A 22,713-nucleotide genomic window follows, 5' to 3' on the forward strand; every position below is an offset into this window, starting at 1 on the left:
CGGTTACTGAGAAAACAGGAAAACGGTCAAGATGAGACTTTTCAGAGAATATTTAGCACAAGTCACTAAATTTCCGAATCTTTAGTCAATTAATTCATTGGCTACTTTTTCAACACTGCTGTGTTTCACTCTGTAGTTTTCTGCAGTTTTGTCCCAGGTTAAAGTCTGATCTTTTACTTATTTATTGATTATAGTGTATAAATTGTCCAGAAATTTTGTTCATGGTGACGTCCTCAGTTTACTGTGATATTCAACAAAAATCTGAGACACTGGAGAACCTGACACCAACAACTATCCCCGGTTCCTTCTTGATAAACAATTGAAATGATTCTTTGATTAAATCAATTGGTGACCATTACTTTCCAATCAGGTGATCCATGAAGGGTTTTGGAATTAATTGATAATCGAGAATATTTGGAGAAAAAGAACGGAATGACTAGTGTTTATTCAGCAGTTTTTATGTACTGAAACCAATCGCGGTGAAGATCGAACAGTGACTGTGTGTCAGCAGAAAGATGAGTTATAACATGAACACAAACCAGTTTCACCTTAACACAGAGTAAAAACATCAAATCCTCTCCTCCATGCAGGTTTGAACAGACTGAAACGGAAACGATGAAGAAGTGATGAAACCAATGAAATGGGGAAAAGTTGATTCAAAGACTTAGGATTACAAATCGTTAAAGTTAAAACCTTAAATTGACCCAGAATCAAAGTCTTTGTTCATTTGATGGAAGCACAGAAGATACTTTTCTGCCAGGTGTTCAGCAGGGTGGCAGTGACGAGGCTGAGCCGGGAACAGGATCTCTGAAGTTGGGCATGTTTGTTTTTATCGCCGATGCTCATCAGGACTATGTTACCATGTTTCCTCACTGTGCTCTGTCAAAATGAATAGACGCCTGGTCAGAGAAGAGAAAAGTGACTGTATAAACACTACACTATGATAACACTATGATAGTTGGTTCTGCTGGTGTACATTAATGATGTCGGACCTCGAGGGAGAAATAAGACTTTGCTGGTAAAAGTGAAGATAAGTCTGCTAGAGAAGAAAAACACTCCCTTTTACACATGGCTTTATCAATGGTTCATAAATCACTTACTAATGGGGCTAGATACATCAGTTATGAGACATTAACAACATCTTTCAGGGTGCCATGTTGTGTAAAATCCTCCCCCCAGACGACACTTTGTCTTTTAAACTCTAATTCATTAGGGAGACCTGTCCAAGCCATCAGGTCTGCAGCTATAAATGTTAATAATCAGTTTCCAATGGATTTTGCTCCAGATGTCCTGCAGCTGTTTTCCAGAAGATCAGTGGTCAAACAGTCCGTTGGAGACGTCTCTCTAGTGAATTAAAAGAGAAGAAGACAGTGTCTGCCGGAGGAGAATTTTCCAATGACTGATTAATCATCAATAAAGCCATTAATTACAGCTCTTACACCGAGCCTCATCGGAAATATTTCAGGTGCAACAGTCTGCTTGTTGTCATGACGCTTGACGCTGTAAAAGTGACTCCATCAGATTAAGGTTTAGAGGTGCAGGTCTGAAAGCAGCCGCTACAGTCAAAACGCCTTTTCCTCGTCTCGCACGCCGGCACGACCAGGTTCCTCTTCGGTCTTCGGCCTCCGAGGCGTCTGGTGGAGGAAGCTCTGCAGCTCTCGTCCGAACCGTGGACTCAGGATCATGTAGAGCAGAGGATCCACACAGCAGGGCAGGGACGAGATGATGAGCACTGCACACGTGGAAACATCTGGACTGAGGAGGGAGGAGAGGCAGAGCAGGGAGGCAGATAAGAAGAGCATGGTGTTTGCGAGGAGGATGGTCAGCGACACACCCCCGTGGAGGGGGTGACGGGTCATGCGGGCCAGGATCATGAACAGGAAACAGAAGGTGTTAAAGAGGACCAGAGCAGAGCTGTGAGTCCACCACACCGAGTGCTCACAGAGAGAACGGAGACCCCTGTCCTCCACAGAGACCAGAGGCAGGGTCAGAGCGAGGCTGCAGCAGACCACGCAGCTGATCTGGAAACAGCTCTTCGCCCTGGATTCACCCTCCATCACAGCAGCCATCATGACGAAGACGCAGACCTCAGAGGACAGAAGGGAGAGGAAGACTCCAGGTCCTAGATCAGTCTCCAGGTCGGATCCACTGAACCGGTCTGTGCTGACGAGGCTGGATCCAGAGAGACCTGCGAGGAGCCGAAACCAGAAGAGGACAGAGGGGAGGCGGAGGGAGGAGGGAGGTGTGGGAGCTGAGGGGAGGAGGAGGATGGAGAGCAGGACCATCAGGTTGAAGATGATGGAGACGACGAAGATGAAGCGAAGCGAGTCCAGACCACACGTGGACAGACCTGCAGGCGGAGACAAGTGAGCTATTTAAAGCGGCTGTCCGTCTCTGCAGACTTCAGACTTGTCCGCTGCTAAGTACTTTTCACACACATTCTGCTGCAGCGCGTGGCGTTCAGGTGTCGCCGCTGCCTCACAATGTGGGCATCGTTTTTTAAATCAGGATTTATCATTTAACCAAAGCGGGTGACCTACTTCTCAAGTTCCCCGTGGGGAACCGGGACCCCTGGTTGGGAATCACTGTTCTGCAGGATGAAAGTGAATATTGAATAGAAGCGTTTTGCCCCGAGTTTGTAGAAGGAGGGAAAAATGGGTGGAGAGATGACGTGCAACAACGGTTGCTGACCGGATTTGAACCGGAGCGGACTTCCCAGCCATTTAGGCCACACAGACAGCCCCACTCATTCTCACCTGCACGCGTCAGTATAATAGATGACGGCGCTGACAAACAGAGAATACTGAAGGGTAATGTGTCACAGTCAGACTCCATTTAACCAGACTGTGTGTGACTTGTCTTACTGCTGCCGTCCACGGTGTCCTGCTGGCTCACGGACCTGAGGCGCTGAAGAAACACACAGCACTGGAAATCCGACTGCAGCGCTGAAACTCTGCAAACAGAAAACACACTCCATTACTACAGTAAAAGACACAAACGCTCCAGCGGCTTTCATTGGTGGAGATCAGACGGCGTCTCGTGGTCTTTACGGGGCGTCTTTGTAAACCCACAGGGTGACGCCTTAAAGAAACATGTCTCCTCTTCACCTGTTGCCTGATCACATTTTCGGTCGGAATCTGTGACTCACTCTGATCTGAGATTCTTCCCGGGCTCAGAGCTTCCTCGTTTGTCCTCACGCACAAAGTTATGACGCAGATTTCTGAAACTCATAAATCGTAAGTATCATAAATCAGTCTCCTTCAGCTCCATCGGTGCTGGAGTAACAGCATAAAGACACAGAAGAGAAAAATGCCTCTTACGTGTGTTGGATCTTTGTGCAGCGGCTGAAGCTGGGCAGATTCTGGATCAGGTCATGGGACAGGTCTCTGCAGACAGACACGTACACGGTTTGTATGAGGACTTGGGATGTGTAAAACTGGAAAATGAGATGTGTCAGCAGGTGTGGCAGCTCCTCACAGTGGATGTTAGGTAAGGTGGAGACGTGGCTGTCTGTGATGGAGCTGAACAGTACAATTCATGACAAGCTGCAGTATTTACTCAGCCAGGTCCCGTTCATAAGCAGCCGTCCGGGGTTGGTGAGTTTGGCTCAGTCTCAGAGTTCAGCGCCACTGAAGCAGAGCGACGTGTTCTGTCAGTGTTCTACATCCTGCACCTCCCAGACTCTGAGGCCGACAGAGCTGAGATTGTTTGGTTCTTTCCTCCCCTGGTATTTTTACAAGTTAATAGCACCTCAGACGAAACAGTGAGTTTCACCTTCACAGACTTTTTTCTTTTTTCATTTTAGAAGCCTGAAGCAGTAAAATGACCCATTATTTCACAGGGAAGGAGAAGAGACACGTTCCTGAAACATCCAACTAATTTTAAGTAGCAGATGTGGGATTTTTTCATCTTCCCTAAATTGTTAATCACCGCTCCCCTCAGATCTGTGTGGTGACCCCCGGGTTATTCTATATGAGCTGTTGTGTTCTGATGGGACCAGGACTCTTGATCCCAGCTACAGAGACTTTTTTAGGGCCGAGTTCCTGCAAACCTCGGACGTAGAGAATCACTGATATACAAATATCTGTCTGCGTTGTTTATGTGAGTTAAGTTTTGGCCTCATTGTTTCCCACAGACAGACGGAGAGCTTCAGTGTCTCACAACGACCTACGAGCTGTTGCATTTAACACCTGACGCAGATTTTTAAAAAATGCTGTTTTTGGATGAGACTGCTTTCAATAAACCGTTACTCCAATGGGACTTACAGGGTTTCCAGTTTGTTGGTTCCAGTGAAGTCTGGAAATTCTACGATGCTGCTTCCTCTCAGAGACCTGAGACACAGACACAGACATGACGGAGACAACATGGTTTCATTAAAAACTCTCCTGGATAAATGATCAAAACCACTTTAATTGTCTTTGTTAAACTGCCCACAGAAAACTGGACACAGTGGAAAGAGTTTTGGACAAGGAGACCCACAGAGACCGACAGGACGTTTTACAGCGTGTGAAAAGTGAAAACACCAGAGAGACGTCCTCGGAAAGCTGAGTTGGATCATGACGAGAGACAGAGGTGGTCCTGTAGTCAGGTTTTCAAATGTCAACACCTGAATGTACGTCAGTTTAGTTTCACTGTTGAGGGAAAGCCTTGTATCTCCACTTTGGGGGTTTTACTGCTTTCTCATGAGTTGAAAAGGAAAAGAAGAAATAAAAGTACAGACGAAGGAAGAACAGAGAGAGACATGAAGTCCTGACCAGCTGTGACATTGTATTGATCCACCACAGCCAGGTGACCAGCTCATAAATACAGATGTAAGCAAACAGAGACGGGTTGAGGACTGTGGACACGTACAGAGTCTTGAGCTCAGGCAGCAGCTGGAAGGACGAGTGTCCCACAGTGTGAAGAGGATTGTTCTGGATGTTTCTGTCAAGATGAAACACATGAAGTATGAGGAACCGACACTCTACGATTTTATTATAAAGGTTGAAATGGTCTCGTGTCACTGGCGAATGAAACGTCTTCACGCTCAGTGACGAGTAGTGAGGTTGCAGGTACCCACATGGTCTCGATGGACGGGTTTCCAGTGAAGGCGTTGTCTGGGACGACCGGGATGTGGTTGTTCTGAAGGTTTCTGCAGGAAAACATTCAACACTCGGTTTAAATCCAGAAATTCGACCAAAGACTGTGAGAGTTTATAAATGTTTTTTCTCCTGCTCAGCTACAGAGAAACATTTTGTCAGCACCGACGATGAAATTCATCGCACACACACGTCTATCGTGGGAAAAATGAAGTGTGTGTGTGTGTGTCCTCACAGTGCTCTCAGGCTGACCAGAGATCTGACGGCTGTGGGGAAACTGTTGATCCTGTTGAAGCTCAGATCTCTGCAGAGACAAAACGTTAGATGGGAACTGAGAAGATTCGTCGCCGTCGCTGCTGCTGCTGATGGTTTCTATCCCAGTTTAACTCTGTCGAACTGAAATCAAGATGATTTACAGTGTAATCTGTTTAAACTCTTCTGTGTAATGATTTAATTTGATGTGACTTCATTTATCTCGTGTATTTTAGTCACTTCTACAAACGTTGGGCTCCTACATGTGGTTGAAATCCTTTACGGACCCGCTGATAACCAACTCTTCAAATGGAGATTGGGGGGGTGGGGTGTTTATAAAGTGACCTCAGAGGCTTTGATGAAATGAAGTGACTGGTCTGTGTCGGCCTGTAGACGTCTCTCATGTGTACGTCTGCTGAGAAACAAAGAGACCGCAGGCGGCTCTATCTCCTACAGCTCTACGTGGTAATAGACCAATCTAGATAAATGCCAGCCGGATGCATTTATGCTGTAAAGACCCCAAAATGAACCTACACACTGTACACAGACACACACTCCACCTTACAGACTGATAACAAGCACACACAGCTCTGATTTCAGCCCAACCCTGAGTACGTCACTGTCTGCACACACACACACACACACACACACACACACACACACACACTACCTCACTCTCCTGTTTGGTTCTTTCCTCCCGTGGTATTTTTACAAGTTAATAGCACCTCAGACGAAACAGTGAGTTTCACCTTCACAGACTTTTTTCAAACCATTTTAGAAGCCTGAAGCAGTAAAATGACCCATTATTTCACAGGGAAGGAGAAGAGACACGTTCCCTGAAACATCCAACTAATTTTAAGTAGCAGATGTGGGATTTTTTCATCTTCCCTAAATTGTTAATCACCGCTCCCCTCAGATCTGTGTGGTGACCCCCGGGTTATTCTATATGAGCTGTTGTGTTCTGATGGGACCAGGACTGATGATCCCAGCTACAGAGACTTTTTTAGGGCCGAGTTCCTGCAAACCTCGGACGTAGAGAATCACTGATATACAAATATCTGTCTGCGTTGTTTATGTGAGTTAAGTTTTGGCCTCATTGTTTCCCACAGACAGACGGAGAGCTTCAGTGTCTCACAACGACCTACGAGCTGTTGCATTTAACACCTGACGCAGATTTTTAAAAATGCTGTTTTTGGATGAGACTGCTTTCAATAAACCCTTGATCCTCTCTCTCTCCTCCTCCGCTCTCTCTCTTATTACTAACTAGTAACGATGATAAATAATGAACTAGTAATGATGCCTATTATTAGGTGTAGAGTTGTGTTTTAAGGGAGCGCCTGTGTCGTAGAGGTTAAGATGTGGCTATTTGATGCATCTCATCTCTTAACTATCACTGTCTAATAAAGATAATTTGAAGACCGGTTCTGTTTAATGTGGAACAAGTAAAGGGTTCAAGATGAACTCACAGGGTCTCCAGCTTGTACAGTCCATTAAAGCTCCTCGGGCCCAGAGAGTGGATGCGGTTGTCATGGAGATGTCTTCAGGAAAGAAAGGAGAGAGTGGTAAAAACGGACATGAAATAGAAAGACTGGTGTGTGTGTGTCGCCCCGGTGGCCAATGGATTAAAGCACTAACCTGGACCTGAACGTCCCTGGCTCGTGTCTTCGGGAGGGTATTGTACTTCGTTTAAGAATAAGACAGATGTTGGCAGATGTGGTTTTTCCAATGACAGAGTAATAGCAGCTCATTATTAAAGATCAGATTCTTTTCATTGGCATTTTACCTTTTTCACCTTGTTTATGTTTCTAATGCCTCATGTGATACACTGACTTCCCCTGTGTCCATATACATTTGGCAGAAAGTGAGTCAAGTGAGCTGCTGTGATGTGTGGTTCGGTGAGAGTGCAGTTGTTGCTGTTGATTCTTTTATCAGCGTGTCTATTTTCAGTTCTGTTTTATATTCATTGGGCTCACATGATCCGTCAGGACAGTCCAGCAGGTTTGTGAAAAACTGGGCAAAAGTTTTGATGTAAATTCTAAAAGGGAAAATGGGCTTTTTGTCGGAGGGCTGGATTTGGGCCACGGGCCACTGTTTTCCAGCCACTGGCACAGAAATAGCTTTGACATCAGAATATATGACCGTAAGGTCAGTGTGGACCGAACCACTGAAGATTGTGTTTTCATCTCAGCTGCACTGGTGTTTCTACAAAAACTAGTCACACAATCTGATCCAGACTGGGGTGGATTTTCTGTCGCTTTTTAGTTTCTCTTCTCTGTCCAGTGTTAACATTAAGCTCTCACCGATGGTGCGTGGCGTTTACGGGAACGTTCGACCTAGCCAGAGGCACGGCACTGCACGGGAGAAGCAGCTCCATAAACCTGAAACCTGCGACACCAGCAGCTCTTGGTTTACCATAAGTCCTGGTTCCACGCACGTGAACTCAGATACTCACAGCACCAGCAGCTGGCTGAGGGCGGTGAAGGCTCGGTCGGGGATGAAGCTGATGTTGTTGAGGGCGAGGGTCAGGGCCTGGAGCTCCGTCAGAGAGCTCAGAGCCAGAACAGGAACCTCCGTCAGGAAGTTATCGTCCAGCCACAGGTGACGCAGAGACGTCAGGCCTCTAAAGGAGGAGGCCGGCAGACGGGAGATGAAGTTGGCGTCCAGATGGCTGGAGACACGACACCATGACACAGTGTGGAGAGAAAACATGTTTCAGTTCTTTATGTGTTTTATTTGTTTGTTTTACAGTTTTGAGGTTTTTTATTGTATCTTTTTCTACTTTTATTTGCTGCATTTTATTTAATTATAGAGCTGATTTGCTCCGTAAATAAAATGTATTACCATTATTATTATTGTGTTTTTTTCATCTCTCGGTCTTCTTATCTCGTCTTTTTTATTTAACCCATCCCATCGTGTCTGTTGTCATTTTGAGTGAGGAGACGTTGACACATCAGCCTGTGTAGCTTTTGTTCAGCTGCCTTCACATTAACACACAGTCTCTCAGTGTCTCTATCAGGGAGGTCCACACATGCTTCGGCTGCATGGTAGTCATTTATGGTGTTGACAGGCGCTGTGGGGACGCAGCCATCTGACAAAGACTGCTGGCACAACTACAAACAGACAGCTCGCACGTGGCCGATGCCCCCCGCCTCCTCCACCCACCGGCCTCCACCTCCTCCCGCTGCTGTGAAGCGTGAAGCAGCGGGAGGAGGTGGAGGCACTTCTGAACAACAGAGAGGTGTTAACTGTCGGTTACAGCGGTTACAAATGTCTGGTTCAAACTCAGAGGGGGGAGCCTCAGGTAAGCATGTTGAGAGGGGCCACAGGACCCGGACCCCCCACGTCAGCACTAAGCTTCTGATTCTTAAAACTGTTCAGCGTGAGACCGATCAGTGTCCACACCGACGGAGTCTCCAGGTGGATTTAGTAGAGGGCTCTGTTCACAGTCAAACACCTGAACGACATGAAAACAGGTAGATCGAGTGTTGACGCTCTGTAGCACAGCAGGAAGCAGCGCGACATTATTGTAAAGCCACAGAAAGTCTTAGTGGAGGAGGGGCCATGCATGGTTGTAGAAACTTTGATCACTTTGACGCTGCAGGTTGGGCTTTGCATTCCTTCTCTTATCCAAGTGTGTTTCCACCCACCACGGTTTTTATTTGCTATGTCAATTTGAACATTGAAAACATTTTAATGCGTAGAAAAAGTGTTTCCTCGTGCGTTGGGTGTCACGGCAGCTGTGGATGAATCAGACTGAGTGACTAACGCTGACGTACATGGAGCACGAAGAGAGGAAACCATCAGATCTGCGTGGAGCCACGAGGAGCCTGGAACCTTCCTCACGCTAACACACGAAACCAGCAGAAATGTCAGAGACGCTAGCGAAAGGATATGAGAGGTTTGTGGTGGGGGGGTCAGGGACTGGAGGTAAGCGGTCTATTTTTGTTGGACAAACTGGGTTTACTGGTCGGGGCCCCCACTGTGATGGCAGCTGATGGTTGGTGATCTCAACACAACTAACACACCAGCAGAAATGTCAGAGACGCTAGCGAAAGGATATGAGAGGTTTGTGGTGGGGGGGTCAGGGACTGGAGGTAAGCGGTCTATTTTTGTTGGACAAACTGGGTTTACTGGTCGGGGCCCCCACTGTGATGGCTTGGGGCAGTCACTTTGTCGATAAGAGAGTTTGGTTTGGGTTTTATTTTCAGAGGCAGAGGTTAGTGAAGCCAAGTTCTTTTACTTGGACACAACCACCGAGTCCCGTCCTCCCCCGCATTTCGAGAACGGACGTGTGACTGCGAATGCTGTACAGGGTCAAATAAAACAGTGCATTCCTCATTGTTACTGTGTCTGTGTCCCCTTGTCCACCACGTTCTCTCAGGTGTTCAGATGAGCTCAGTTTTCTACAGTATCCAAGGAGCATGTCACATCCCCAGTTCAAATACATGGTAGTACTGAAAGAAATGGTCAGAACCAAATGAAAAGAAGTGAAAAATGTGTTGGTACTGAAACTTGCGCAGTCAGAGAAGATCCGGCTCCTGTTCTGAGCCTGATGGTCTCTTAGAGCTTAAAGTTAATGTGGCTGTGGAGTGGATGAAGACTCACAGTGATCGCAGGTTCTTCAGGTTCTTTAAAGCTTCAGATGGAACCCTCGTCAGATGATTGTTCTGCAGATCTCTGTGTGGGGAGATGTGAGGAAAATCAAAAAGCGCTTCAATGAAAATCTTCCTGTAGATGTTTCGATAAGTCCCTCGGTTGTATCGACTCTGAGACGGTGCAGAAAGATCTTCAATATGAACCTGATGAAATGTTAAATTTAGTTCCGGTGAGTGGGTTCACTTGTTTCTGTGATCAACGATCAAATCCCGAAGAACGATCGGGAATGGTTCTTTTCTTGGCTGAGCGCTGGATTACCAACGGGCTCGTGAAGTAACGTCTACATTCAGGTAGAAGCTTTATTCATATTTTACTGCAGCAGCACGTTGCTGCCACGGCGACAAACGCGTATCTGCTCAGTTTCTTGTTGAAAACTTTTTATGACAAACTTTTTATTTTTCATGTTATTATGATTTTTTCATTATTATTACACATCAAATTATTCAGTTTTTACAAGAAACTTTCCTTCTTGTAACAATCATTATTTTGTTATATCCCCAAACCGTCTCATTACACGAAATGTTTCTGACTATAACGACATCCTGTCATCAAGTGTTTATGTTTTTATAGGAACAAAGGTGAACATGGTGTTTCTATGCTTTTTGATGTGTTTTGTCCTGACAGCAGCAGGACGCTGCTGCGCCTCATGAGCGGGGCTAACAACAGCTTCGTTTTTTTATCACCCCCCATCACTCTCATTTGTGTTTTCAGTCCTGTTTTTGGCTGCTGTGCAACCAATTGTCCTTCGGGGACGAACATGCTGACTGACTGACTGACTGACTGATTGAAGACATTTTACAGAGTTGCCAAAGACAATACATTTTACATTGAATTACAGTATGTGTGTATATTAAAAGAAAAGCAGCACATACAGCAGTTTCAGGCCGGTGAGTCCTGTGAAAGCATCTTTTTCGATCCTTGACAAACTGTTTCCTGCCAGTCGGCTGCAGGGAGAGAGACACAGGGAAACAGTTAATGGAGTTTAAACATGTCCTCCTCACTTTTCGAGTTTGATTCATCCACCAACAGACGTCCAAACAGTATCCCCCGAATGTCCAACCAGCAAAACCCAGCGTGGGCCCTGCAGTGTTGGTTGAGGCTATTGGGGCTCTATCTGAGGAGCCTGCAGACACTACTCAGGGCTAAAAAAATAAGAAACACAACATTTCGTGTTCACCGATAAAGATGGAGATGCAGAAACAGTCAGAGCTCTTTGTAGTAAAGAAATAAAACCTCAGTTATTGATTTTTTAAAGTGTCATTGTTGATGTTGCGTTGGACTTTTAGTTGAACACTTTTTATATAAGAAAATACCATTATTTATCACAACGTATCAGGTACTTTTACAGGAAATTATTGCTAATTTTTGAATTAGTGTGGGCTGTTTTTTTTGTGTAACTGCCCTCCTGATTCTACAAACACATCTGCTGCACGTGAGTCTGTTCAGTCTGGAGATCTTTGTCTTCCAGCTACGAAGCTGCAGGAGACATCGATCCACGGCGTCTTCCTGCTCCGCTGCTCTCCTCTCTGTGTGTTTACGGACTGAGCAAACCCAGCGTCTGCCCCAGAGCTAACTGCAGTCGGGACGGATTCGCGGTGAGGCAGGGCGGATGCGAGGCGCTCAATTTCAAGTTTAAACACGTCACTGAAGATCAAGTCGGTGTTCTCCACACCTCAGTTTAACGAGAGGGAGAACCACAAAGTCCTGCACGTCATCTGGAGTCCCCTGCTGCAACTTTTCACCGTTGAATCATTTAGTCGGAACAGTCGTAAAAAAGTTCCCCGAGCTCAAGGTTCTGTCTTCAGATGCGCAGCTCAAAGATATCACACGTCATTTAACAGGCCGAGATAGTTGTAGATTCATTTTAATGCCCAATGCGTCAATTCATGCTCCAGCTGCAACTCGTTGTCACACTACACGTGACGTGCAGTACGGCTCTAAAATGGATGGCACCGTCTTATGAGCCGCCGGCTCCACGGTAAGCAGCCGTGAAGGGGAACTGCTCACGTCCGCGGTCCGATCCGAGTTACGATAAATACGGAGGAGTTTGGTTCCACGGGCGATGAACCAGAAATGAAACGTTCAGACCGGATTCTTCTGCCGAGACAGAAACACCGTCGTACAGTCCACCAGACTGCGTTGACTGGATTACGGCGACGTCCCGTCACGGCCCTTAAACCTCCGGCCGCTGCCGACCACAGACCGAATTATTACCGCGCACACTTTCCACACTCAGCGCACGAGAAGGTCAGAGGTCATCCCTGGCTTTAACGGTTCTGAACTGGCACGGACCGGTTTCTGGTAACACCTTAGAGACTTTGAGGCCTAACTTTGATCGTCTGAACTACTGTCGTCCAAGGCTGGATCACCAACTGTGAGGGTGGGCAACTGCCCCGGGGCCCCAGACCCCCAAGGGCCCCGAAACCTCCAGATTTACTCCACATCGTTTGGGTCTACATGATTTGATTAATCACTAATCTGTAGTGGACTATCAGCTCCGTCATGGGGTCCCGGTCTTGTAAAGGGACTCTGCATCAGAATCTGGTCTAAAGACCTGAACTGTTTGAGTTTTTATTTGTCGTTCATTTGTTGTAAAGTTGTTTTATCAAAGACTTACATGTTTTCTGTGTGTCAGTTGTGGTTTTATTGTTATCAACTGTACGGCTGTTCCTTATCAATACATCTGACAGTTATTTTCTGGACTAATCGACCGATCGATCAGTGAATACAATGTCAGGAGATGGCGGGAAACGCCTCATTATCCCTGTAGCCCTGCTGGACGTGTTTGAAGTCCGGTTTCGTCAGAGCAGCTGTTAAAAACACAGCTGAAGCCGGAACCAGAATTTGACTGAACACATTTCATCCATCACCGGGACGGTTCCCGGTTGGTGTCCCGTCAGCTGCTGGTGCAGCAGCCTGCGGTGTCGCTTGGTGTCGGGGTGCCGTGTGAGCGCGGAGGGTCGGTAGGAGCCCGACAGCGTGCAGCGCGTCGATGTGATCCGTCCTCGGATCTTTCCGGAATCGGCGAAGCCCGGTCGGTTCGGGCGGAGCGCTGAAGTCGGCTCGTATTGGCTGATCGCAGCAGCTCGTCGCAGCACGCTTCGTCGTGATTGGCTCATTCACAGCCGACCCGGTAAGGATCGTTCCGGACTTGTTGGTCAGCCACTGCGGGACAGCAGACCGGGTCTGCCGGGGTCCGGGCTCTGGGTATCTGGGGCTTGTGACGTTGTCAGAGACACTGAACGACCGGTTGTCATGTGTGATGCTGCGGCTGAATCCAGTTTCCATCCGGACTGGACCGCTCCTCGTTCAGGTCCAAAGTGAGTACGCCTGTGTTACGTCCTCTGGTGGTTTCCGTTTAGCTGAGCACCGGAGAAAACTGCTCAACCTCGCGTCATAACGTGCCTGAGGAGACCTGGTCCCGCACCACGATTCTAGGAACATTTCCAGGTCGTGAGCCGCGGCAGAAATTTCGCCCGCCATCAGTTTGAAAATCAACTCATCACTTGAGAAATTTCTTAGACAACTGAAAACCGAAGGGCTCCAGCTTCATCCTGCGCCTTGAGGAGAAAACGACCTGACTCGTCACCAGTCGGTATCGGACAGAATCCGTCCGCAGACAAACCTTCATTCGCACTTTGACCTTTGACCCTTTTCTGGACACGTGGCTACTCACAGCTCGTGGAGGCTGCGGAGGTCGGGGAGCACGTGGGCAGGCAGAGCAGACAGCTCGTTCATACTCAGATCCCTGAAACAAACAGGCAACAAACAGCGTGTCAGCACATCTGTCCAGCTGTTCACCTCATGGCACAGGTATGTTTCAGAGAGAGAGTCACAGTCGGTGTCTGAGTCAGTGCTGTGAAGGACAAGGGCACCGGAAACCAGAGAGTGAGTGGAACAGACACATTCCTACTGCGGCCACACGATACACGGGTCCTGTCATTTTGAATAGTGTAACGCAGGCGGACGTCTCAGCTCGAGAGGGGACGTGCAAACATTATTTCCTTACCTGTTACCGCAGGTGTTCGCCGTCTGCCCGTGGTGAGCACGGTCCAACATTTACAGACGGGACGTCCACAGTGGGACCGTGGAAATACTGGATTTAAATGTCGGACTGGCCCTGAAGTGGGAGAAGCCCGCAGCTCTAGATTTTGGCAAATTCTAAACAAGCTGCTTCGATGGAGACACAACCTGCAACGGGACGGGCTGTAATAGCTTCAGTGTCACGGGCTGTAACACTGAAGCTATTGATCGACTGTCGATCGATTGATTGGGTTCAGGTCCCGGCTCCTCTCCGTGGGGTCGCTGGTACCGCCACCTTCGGTGCGAAGGGTGCTGCGTAAATCAGTCAGTGAACGTTTTTTTTTTTGTCGGAGGTGATTCGGGTCAGGAATTTAAAAAGAATCGTCAGATTTCAGCCATAATCCGCCTGAAACGTGACCGTGCAGGTTTGGATTTGAATGTTCTCTGGGCCGCGGCATCAGACAACTCGCACAGCATTGGGTGGAAACTGGTCTGAACAGCAGGCTGGAGATTTTCCGCTTCCAATTATATTTATAAAAATTCATCATATATAATAAGGGACAAGTGGTGATTTTTCAAGAAGAAAATATGAATAGTTTTGGGCCAAAACTTGATAAAGACTGAGATCATTTCCCTTTTTTCAAACTTTCTGCCGGTGTAGACGGGTGGATGTGCATTAATTTCTCTCATTTACCATTTGCATGATTTGTAAAGTTTCAGTTAATGAATTTTACCAAACGTAGCATTAAGCGTCTCTGAGCAGGAAAGACACATTTGATAGTTTATAACACGGTTTAATGACGTATCTTTTCATGTGCTTATTAAAGCCCCATTGAGTGTTTACTACAGTCAGTTACAGATGCTCTGGAGTTCAAGCTGTTAACAAAGACAATAACTCTTCTGAGATGTGTTTACAGCTACATTAGCGGCTCTGCTGAGGTGTCTCAATGACTCTGCGTCACGTTTATTTCAGGTGAAGCTTTGTTTTTGACCTCACACGTCATCTGTCAAATCGAAATCTCAACGTTCTGAATGTCTTTCTAATGCATCAACTGACGGTGTTAAAAACATCTTTATTTATTTATTCCTTCTTTCTTTGTCCTTACTTTTCTAAGGGGTTACAGACGCAGCAGGGACACGACTCGTGAATCAATGACAATAGAGTACATATTAAAAGTGTGTGTTTTCGGAGAAACTCCAGAGAAATGATTGACTGTTTTTATTATGATCAATTCAATCAGTTAATTATGTCCCGCTGGGTTTGTAACATCCAATTCACGATGAAAAAAAGTGAGAAAGGTAAAGAAGAAAAAAGAGGAAAACCACTAACGATTTGTCCTTCAGAGTCAAAAGCTTTTTCCTTTTTCTAACCAACGCGCGACGGCCTGCAGCTGCCGAGTCCCCGAGACAGAAACGCCGCGCTTCAGTTCTCTCTCATCTGTCGGTCCGTTTATTCATGTAGGTCCTGGACAAGGCGCTAAAATAATTTTATGAACAAGATTTAATTACGTTTTATTTAGATTCTTGTACTAAATGATTTTTTTAATCAGCGTGTTTTATGTATTTTACAAGGAAATTCCTTCAGTGCGAGAGGATTTGCTCCTTCAGGAATCCGTAAAATCCACCTCGACCTCGTCTCCTCGGCCTGCGGTGCTAATGTAAAAACTGAGCAACCCCGACTCTTTAAACTATATTTGTGAACAAAAAATGTACATGAATATTATTATTTATTTGCATTTTTCCTTTTTACCACTTAGTTTGACGCAGTATTTTAATCATAAACAGACGGATCAGGGCCACAGCTTTGTGCCTCCACATTTATTTTCTGGTTGAAGATGTTTTTCAGTCTCCCGTCTGTGTTTCCATCCAGCCGCACTTTTACTCTCAGTCTTACTCTTTCACAAATCTGCTGTCTGAAATTTGTAAAACTCGGATTTGAATGAATTTAAATAATTAAATTACAGACAAACCATTTTTTTTCTCTCACTGTGAACAGAGAGGAGGAGTTCTTTGAAAAACTGTTTTTCGCTCTTTGTCAGTTCCTCAAACAGCTTCAGTCGCATAAGAAACTCCTGCTGTTCCAGATATGAATTATCCTCTTTACCAACCGACATGATTTACGGTGCTTTAAAACCTTTTTGTCTGGTTTTGTTCTAAAACCATCCATCACTCGGTTTCCAGTACAACACCCTGTTCGCGTTTTCTCAATTTAAATCCTTGTTTAACCCTAAAATCCACAGAGATTCTACTAAAATCTACTTTTCTAACTGATGTTTGTTAAAAAGCTAAAATTAAATGTTACAAATATTGAGCTGCTTAATTTGAAAGTAACTGAAGATTTTTAATCTAACTGTGGTTATACAATCCCAGTTGCGGCCTTGAAAATCCCTGCACATGGTATTTTTCATTAGGTTGTGTCTTATTAAAAATATTCTAAAATATTTAACAGTTTTTGAAGATTGATTTCAGGTGTTTATCCCTTTTTAAAACTCTTCACACAGTCACAACGGCAGCAGTTAATGTGGACTAAAGACCACATCTTTGAAAATTCACCACCAAACCTCTGTATTTAGACTCCATTTTAAACATACTGTGTAAAAACTCCTGCATTTACATTAAAAACTTAAAAACACAACTGAAAATGACTGTAAATTAGACTTTTAAATTAGACATTTGCTACATCTACAGCTAAAAAAAAATAGTGAACTAAAATAAAGATACAGAAAGGGATAATTAGGCCATAAAACACGGACGCCTCCTTTCATTCCTGTCTTGTTGGGACACATCTCAGGGTCTGATCCCGAGATGTGTGTGAAGATGAAGATTCGTATAGAGGAATACTGTACGTGTAACCGGGACCAAAGAAAAACAAGAAAACCAGTGAATGAAACAGAAATCGTCTCATTGACAGTACAGAAACGTCAGGACTTGATGGAGACTTGATTCCTTTATGAGGTTTCTTTTTTTGGTTTTTCTTATGTCAGCGGGTTTCAAGCTCACACGTCTCCCGTGTACCGGGACCTCAATCTTACCAACAGTTAAACTCGGTGAAACAGGTGAGAACTGTGTGAAACTGGCTGGAAACTCACAGTATGTACGAGGGTCAGCGTCGGCACCATAAAACCTCGGCAGGGAATCGACCTGCAGTTTCAGTACTGTCAGTAAAAGTGTGATTTTTCCAGAAACGGAGCTCTGCTTCAGTGGCCTGACTGAATGACTGAAGCTAAGTGCTGCGGGAATCTTTTAAATATTTTATTTCAAAATTTTTTTTGTCACAATAAAATGTGAAAAACACAAAATGCTTTACAAACTTGTTGATGAATCTGTAAATGGTTCAAATCCAACAAAGAGAAAAGTGAGACTGCAACAAAAGTTTTGGTGCTAAAGATAAATTTCACATTAATGTGAAATTATTCAAATGTTGACTATACTTATTTAAAGCATTGGTCTTTCAAATTCTATTTTGAATTAACACCATCACATATTTTGGCCACATTTTTTCTACGTCCTTTGATTTAGTCAGCAGGATTTTCTCTGAGGCCGAGGACACAGTTTTTCTATAATTCAATCTTAAATGTGAGGGAGAAAACGTAGAACGAGACTTTTACCTGGTTCAGTAAGGGAAAGTGAAATGAAGAGAAACTCCTTCTGCACGGCAGAGAAGAAGTCATTCCTCTCAGACTGTAGGAGCGAGGACATTAGTTTTGTACTCACAGGGAGGAGGTGAAGCTGCTCAGGTTGGAGGGAACAGATCTCAGACCAGCGTCCACACAGTCCACACCCTGCAGCATCCCCAGGCCTTCACACCTGCACAGAGCGGGACAGGCGCTCCTCACCCTCCCACCGTCAACCACCCCCACGGAGGTGAGAATAAGAACGACAAGGTTCATCATCCCTGCAGAGGAGAGGAGAGCTCCCAGCAGCCTCCAGACTCAGAGTCAGACTGATGAGATGTGGGAGAGCAGCGTGTTCAGCAGCAGACATGTCGACGCTGGGGGGCGGAGGGACGCGTTCACCTCGGCTGCCTGGCTTATTCCGGACGGTGTGCTGCCATCTTCTGCTGTCCGAGGGGTACTGCAGAGACCCTCCCGTAACCGCCAGGGGTCATGGAGGCAGCGGTTTAAAGGATCCTTCCACTTTATTATAACTGGGCTCTACCTGGTTGTTGTCGTTTGGCCAATACAAACAGGATCCAGCACTCACCGCGTTCGGTGCAGAGACGTAGGGGTTACTCTGGAGGAGAAATACTGAAGTCATTTAGATTCAGCTAAAGGAATTCATAGAATTAAGTACAACAGATCAAATGAAATGCAATGAAATTAACATTAAGTTGTGATATTTCGCTCTACCTTACATTGTGTTAGGCTACGTTACGGTACGGTTTGATGTGACGCATCGTGTTGTGTTGTGTAGCAGCCGGGGCCGGAAGTAACGAGACACCTTTACTCTCGTTGCTGCGACAAAATGGGGCTTTTGTGTACTTTTTCTGGATTTTTCTAACTCAAGTGTTTTACGTCAGCACATTTAAAGTAGAAATCGTAACAGCCTAGAAAGAAAAGTCACGTGACAAAGTTCTGATTAACGTGTGGGAAGGTAACCAATGAGAAGAGCCAGATGAGCAGCCGCTGGCGAGTCCGTGGCCGCCGGAGGGCAGAGCTCTGTGTTCAGAGAGGAGCCGCTTCTCATCTCACGGCTACATACGTGTTGTAAATGTTTACCTCCACTGACCCAGGGTCGGGGGTTGCGAGGGCTGCGTTCACACTATGCAGTAAAATAACGATCGCCATAGTTCAGATTAGCAGGGCCTCTGCTTAGATTTTTAAAAAACATCTACCTTCATTTTTTTTACTCAATTTTTACTTTTTGCACGTTTCTATTGACTTTCTGTGTAGTTATTATTATCACTATTTGAAGGTAGTTTTTTCCACTTCTTTACTCTTTCTTTCTTTCCTAACTGAGTGTTTGTAACAAAGCAATTTCTCTGGATCATGTAAGTTTTTCTGCTTCTGATCTGATTCTAACTAATCACCGATTTAATGCGCCACCCGGCAACCACGGCAGGTGTCCCAACTCAAACACACCTGCCCTGTGGCCTGACCAACAGGTGATAGCAATGCTAAAACACGGGATCCTTCACTGAGTCTTCTGCCTCAGTGAGGTGTGCCCCCCCCCGCTGTTGGTGATCATCTGTGTTGTGACTGCAGAGCTCATTCAGCTCAGGCCCTGAAAACCTGGAGCAGCAGTGAGACAGAGGCTGAGTGGACTGGTTCTATTCCGCACTGAGAATGAACCAGCAGAGAAGTTGGAGTTAGAGCAGATGGAAGAGGACATCAGGGAGTGACGTTCAGACAGGTGAGTGCAGCCAATGACCCCTCCCTCCCTCTCTCTCTCTTTCTCTCTCAACCCAGACGGTCGAGGCAGACACCCCCCACCCCACCATGAGCCGGGAGTTTTTCCTCACCGCTGTCGCCAAATGTTTGCCCATGGGGGAACGTTGGGTCTCTGTAAATATAACTATGAAGAGTCTGGTCTGAATTGATAATACAGTGGAGAGCATCAGTAACGGCTGCATTGCCCAGCAAGGTAGCGTTTGGTCTGTGTTTGTTGGCTGCAGCTGCTGTGGAGTTTATGTTGTTTATACATCTCTGCCTCTTCTGCTGCTTTATTCTGCTGTTAACTCTGTACGAACCGGCGGCTGTTTGATTTATGTAGCTTAATACTGCTACATTAAGTCTGTGGACACCTGCCGTGGTATTCGGGTGTTTCTGTTATTTTGTCCACCCCGTGTATATCAATGAGGGAAGGATAAGTATAAGTATAGTTCAACAACACCACACACTACATCCTCCACTGTGATCATACAATTGAATTGACACGTTTCTAGAACAATTTTAATAAAAACTCAACATTAGAACTTTACTGAAGGGGGATTAAATGCAGGACTGTTGTATTAGACTGCACTAGTTTAGCTAGGTGACTGTATATTTGTAATTATCAGTGGTATGCGCAGGCTGGAAAGTGCCTGGTTGGAATTTATTGGTTGCTTTCGGTGCAGTTTTCACCTGGGAAAAATAACATTGAATATACGGCTGGCAGCATAAAGATGTTCTTTAATGTAATAGTTTTATCATATATCATTATTATTATCACCATATAACTCAGAGTACATTTAAACTGACTAACTTTTTTTTTTTTTTTAGTAAAATGTCCTTTAACCCCTAACCCTATAGATGACTCTCCAGCGACGGCACTGCGCTAAAACACAGTGTGGAGACACGTCTGGCTATGCAAGACTATAGTTTGACTAATGTTATGTTTTTTAGAAAGTGTTTATAAAGTGTGATATTGTTATCAGCTCCTTGGTCACATTCCCATCTGCCCAGACAGGGTTCACTAGAGAAAAGAAGCTGTGTTGTGCTGGGAGCTGGTCATTTGCTGATGTTAGCGGACTCCATTTCTAAGCTAACGTTAGCTAGTGTTGCACACTGTTGGCGCTGTAGGGGAGCGGAAGCGGAACGTAAACCTCACACCCTTTGGTTTTTCCGCGAAAATTTGACCCGAGTCCCGTGCGGAGTAAATAAATCTGACTCGCAGTGTGATACATAATAATGTGGGACCTTGGACCATCAAAAAGTCCATTACGAATCTCTCTACTGGCCCTCTCTGTGTTCCTGTCAGTCGGGGTGTGCATGAGAGCGTGCTGCGTGGCCATGCCAGGACTTTTTTACATCATGTTATGTTGCAGTACGTTACGTTGAGTCATGTTTTGTTGTGTCACTGCGACTTTGTCTTTTGTGTTGAGTTTCATGAAACTTGTACATGCATGAAAGTGAAACATCTGTTTTTGGATATCACGGACGTATTTACAGTACATAAACACACTACGTACATATAAAAGATCCCCTGAGGATCTCAGACAGTGACAGAGGACGTTTGAAGTTCCACAGTGATCAGGCTGATATCAGCAGGAGACTGACCCGCAGGGGGCAGCAGGGGCTGATTTTTCAATCAAGTTGAAGCATAGTAGTGTACAGCGCTTTGAGCGGTCAATAAGACTAGAAAATCGCTATACAAGTGCTTTCCATTTACCCTTTGTGTGAATGCATCATCATGTTCACTTGTGTCGCCAGGTGAATTCATGTGTAATTGCATCTTTCCATCGATTTTTTTTGTGTCATTGCTCTGCCTTACGCTCTGTGTGAACACAGTGAACAACTCATCGTGGGGGACAGGCCTGCGTCACCTTTGTTTGAAAAGCTCCCCTCGTGTCTCATAAAGCACACGTGGTGAAGAGCGACACTGACGGTGCACGAAGGTCTCTGTGGATCAACATGTTTGACGAGGAGTGATCTCACCTGGATCACCTGGTCCCCTCCTGGAACACTGCATTTACAGGTTTATGGAAAAATAACAGAAAAAAGAATAATCTAAAAATAATGTAGCTTCAGTAACAGCTCAGGCACAGCAAAAATAAAAAGGAACACACAGTAACACACACCTCCCTCCTCCTGGTCTTTTGTTGCAGGTGGAGTGTGTGTTCAGGAAACCTCCTCTGTCTGTCAGTGAGCGAGGACGTTGGACACAGACCGTGACCTCTGAGCTGTGTGAGGAAAGATAGATGAGGAGGTAAAGAACAAAGCTAACACCAGGATTCAGGTACTGTGGGGTTTGAGCTTAACTGTCGGCAGAGACCGGAAACGAAATGATCTGTTCCAGCCTTTAAATGTTTAAAAAACATAACGAAGATTCAGCTTTTAATAATTTCTCCCAAAGATCTGTTTAAGAAAAACAGTTGTTGTAATTTCCGTTCTTCTTCGGTGTTTCTAAATAAAAGGGGACTTTGAACCCGATAAACATGTCTGAGTTCACGCAGTCACATGATGGGACTCGCTTCTCACTTTGGGACGAAAAGCTGGTCCCTGCGAGGCCTGTTTTGGGCTTAAGACCTGGTTGTGATTGAGGTTAGACGTCGAGTTGTATTAGTTTTAGTTAAGGTTAAGCGGTTAGAAGGGATTCAGGTTAGTACATCTCCATGTAATTATGCAAGTCAGTGAACGTGTGTTAGTTTTTATCCAACAACAACCATATAGGAGGTCGGTCAGTCCAGACTTCTCTCACTCTCGCTGTTTATGAACACATCACCGTGAACGGCTGTGGATCCTCCGGCTGATCCGACCATAAAGGAGGCTTAATGCAACGTGGTTAACTGGAGGCTGTTGGGTGTGATAGCTGAGCAGTTGGTTGGTTTACATTTTCCCTCAATTTATGTCTTTTTGTTGTTTTTTTGTTGAATATACTCGTGTGTAAACGTGTGTTATATGCAAGTCGTTCTATGACGAAAGAATCAAAAACATTAGTTACTCACTCAGGGAGGGGCAGGCCCACGGGGGGTGCACTTTTCTTTAATAAGAGAATATTTAGTGAAATCATTTAGTGATATCACTTCCTCAGCTCAGGTTCCAAAGACACTTCATTTAGAAATGACCAAACCATAGAGTACCTTCCCATCAACTCATCGACGAAACTGGAGTTTCTATTGACTCGGTGAAGTGTGTGTAGCCATGGGGTCAGGTTTTTCGCAATCCTGTACAGAGACTGGAACAGTAAAAGCGAACGGTTGGATCATATCAAGTTCCACTTTTTTCTATCTTGAAATATGTGAAACAACAATAGAAATGTCAGTATTGAATAATTTCTTGCAGAA

The 22,713-nt window shown here is 45.4% G+C and overlaps 1 protein-coding gene and 1 long non-coding RNA gene across 3 annotated transcripts; one reads left to right on the forward strand and one right to left on the reverse strand.

Moving 5' to 3' along the window:
- Positions 1 to 1,562: 1,562 nt before the first annotated feature.
- LOC120793097 (leucine-rich repeat-containing G-protein coupled receptor 5-like) lies at positions 1,563 to 13,105 on the reverse strand. The gene is made up of 12 exons (XM_040132785.1): positions 12,825 to 13,105; positions 10,859 to 10,930; positions 9,936 to 10,007; positions 7,783 to 7,998; positions 6,797 to 6,868; positions 5,314 to 5,382; positions 5,060 to 5,131; positions 4,852 to 4,923; positions 4,266 to 4,331; positions 3,321 to 3,386; positions 2,865 to 2,953; positions 1,563 to 2,188 (listed from the first exon to the last, which is right to left on the reverse strand). The coding sequence occupies exons 1-12, from the start codon at positions 13,103 to 13,105 to the stop codon at positions 1,563 to 1,565; spliced, it is 1,773 nt and encodes a 590-aa protein (XP_039988719.1).
- On the forward strand, positions 13,105 to 17,630 carry LOC120793290. Of its 2 annotated transcripts, none has more exons than XR_005707966.1 (3): positions 13,105 to 13,874; positions 14,927 to 14,982; positions 15,125 to 17,630. It is a non-coding gene; the product is annotated as an uncharacterized LOC120793290 (long non-coding RNA). The 2 variants fall into 2 exon arrangements; XR_005707965.1 differs by having other exon boundaries at positions 13,105 to 13,799.
- Positions 17,631 to 22,713: the final 5,083 nt, after the last annotated feature.

Source organism: Xiphias gladius, chromosome 8 (assembly GCF_016859285.1).
Source record: "Xiphias gladius isolate SHS-SW01 ecotype Sanya breed wild chromosome 8, ASM1685928v1, whole genome shotgun sequence".
NCBI lineage: Eukaryota > Metazoa > Chordata > Actinopteri > Istiophoriformes > Xiphiidae > Xiphias > Xiphias gladius.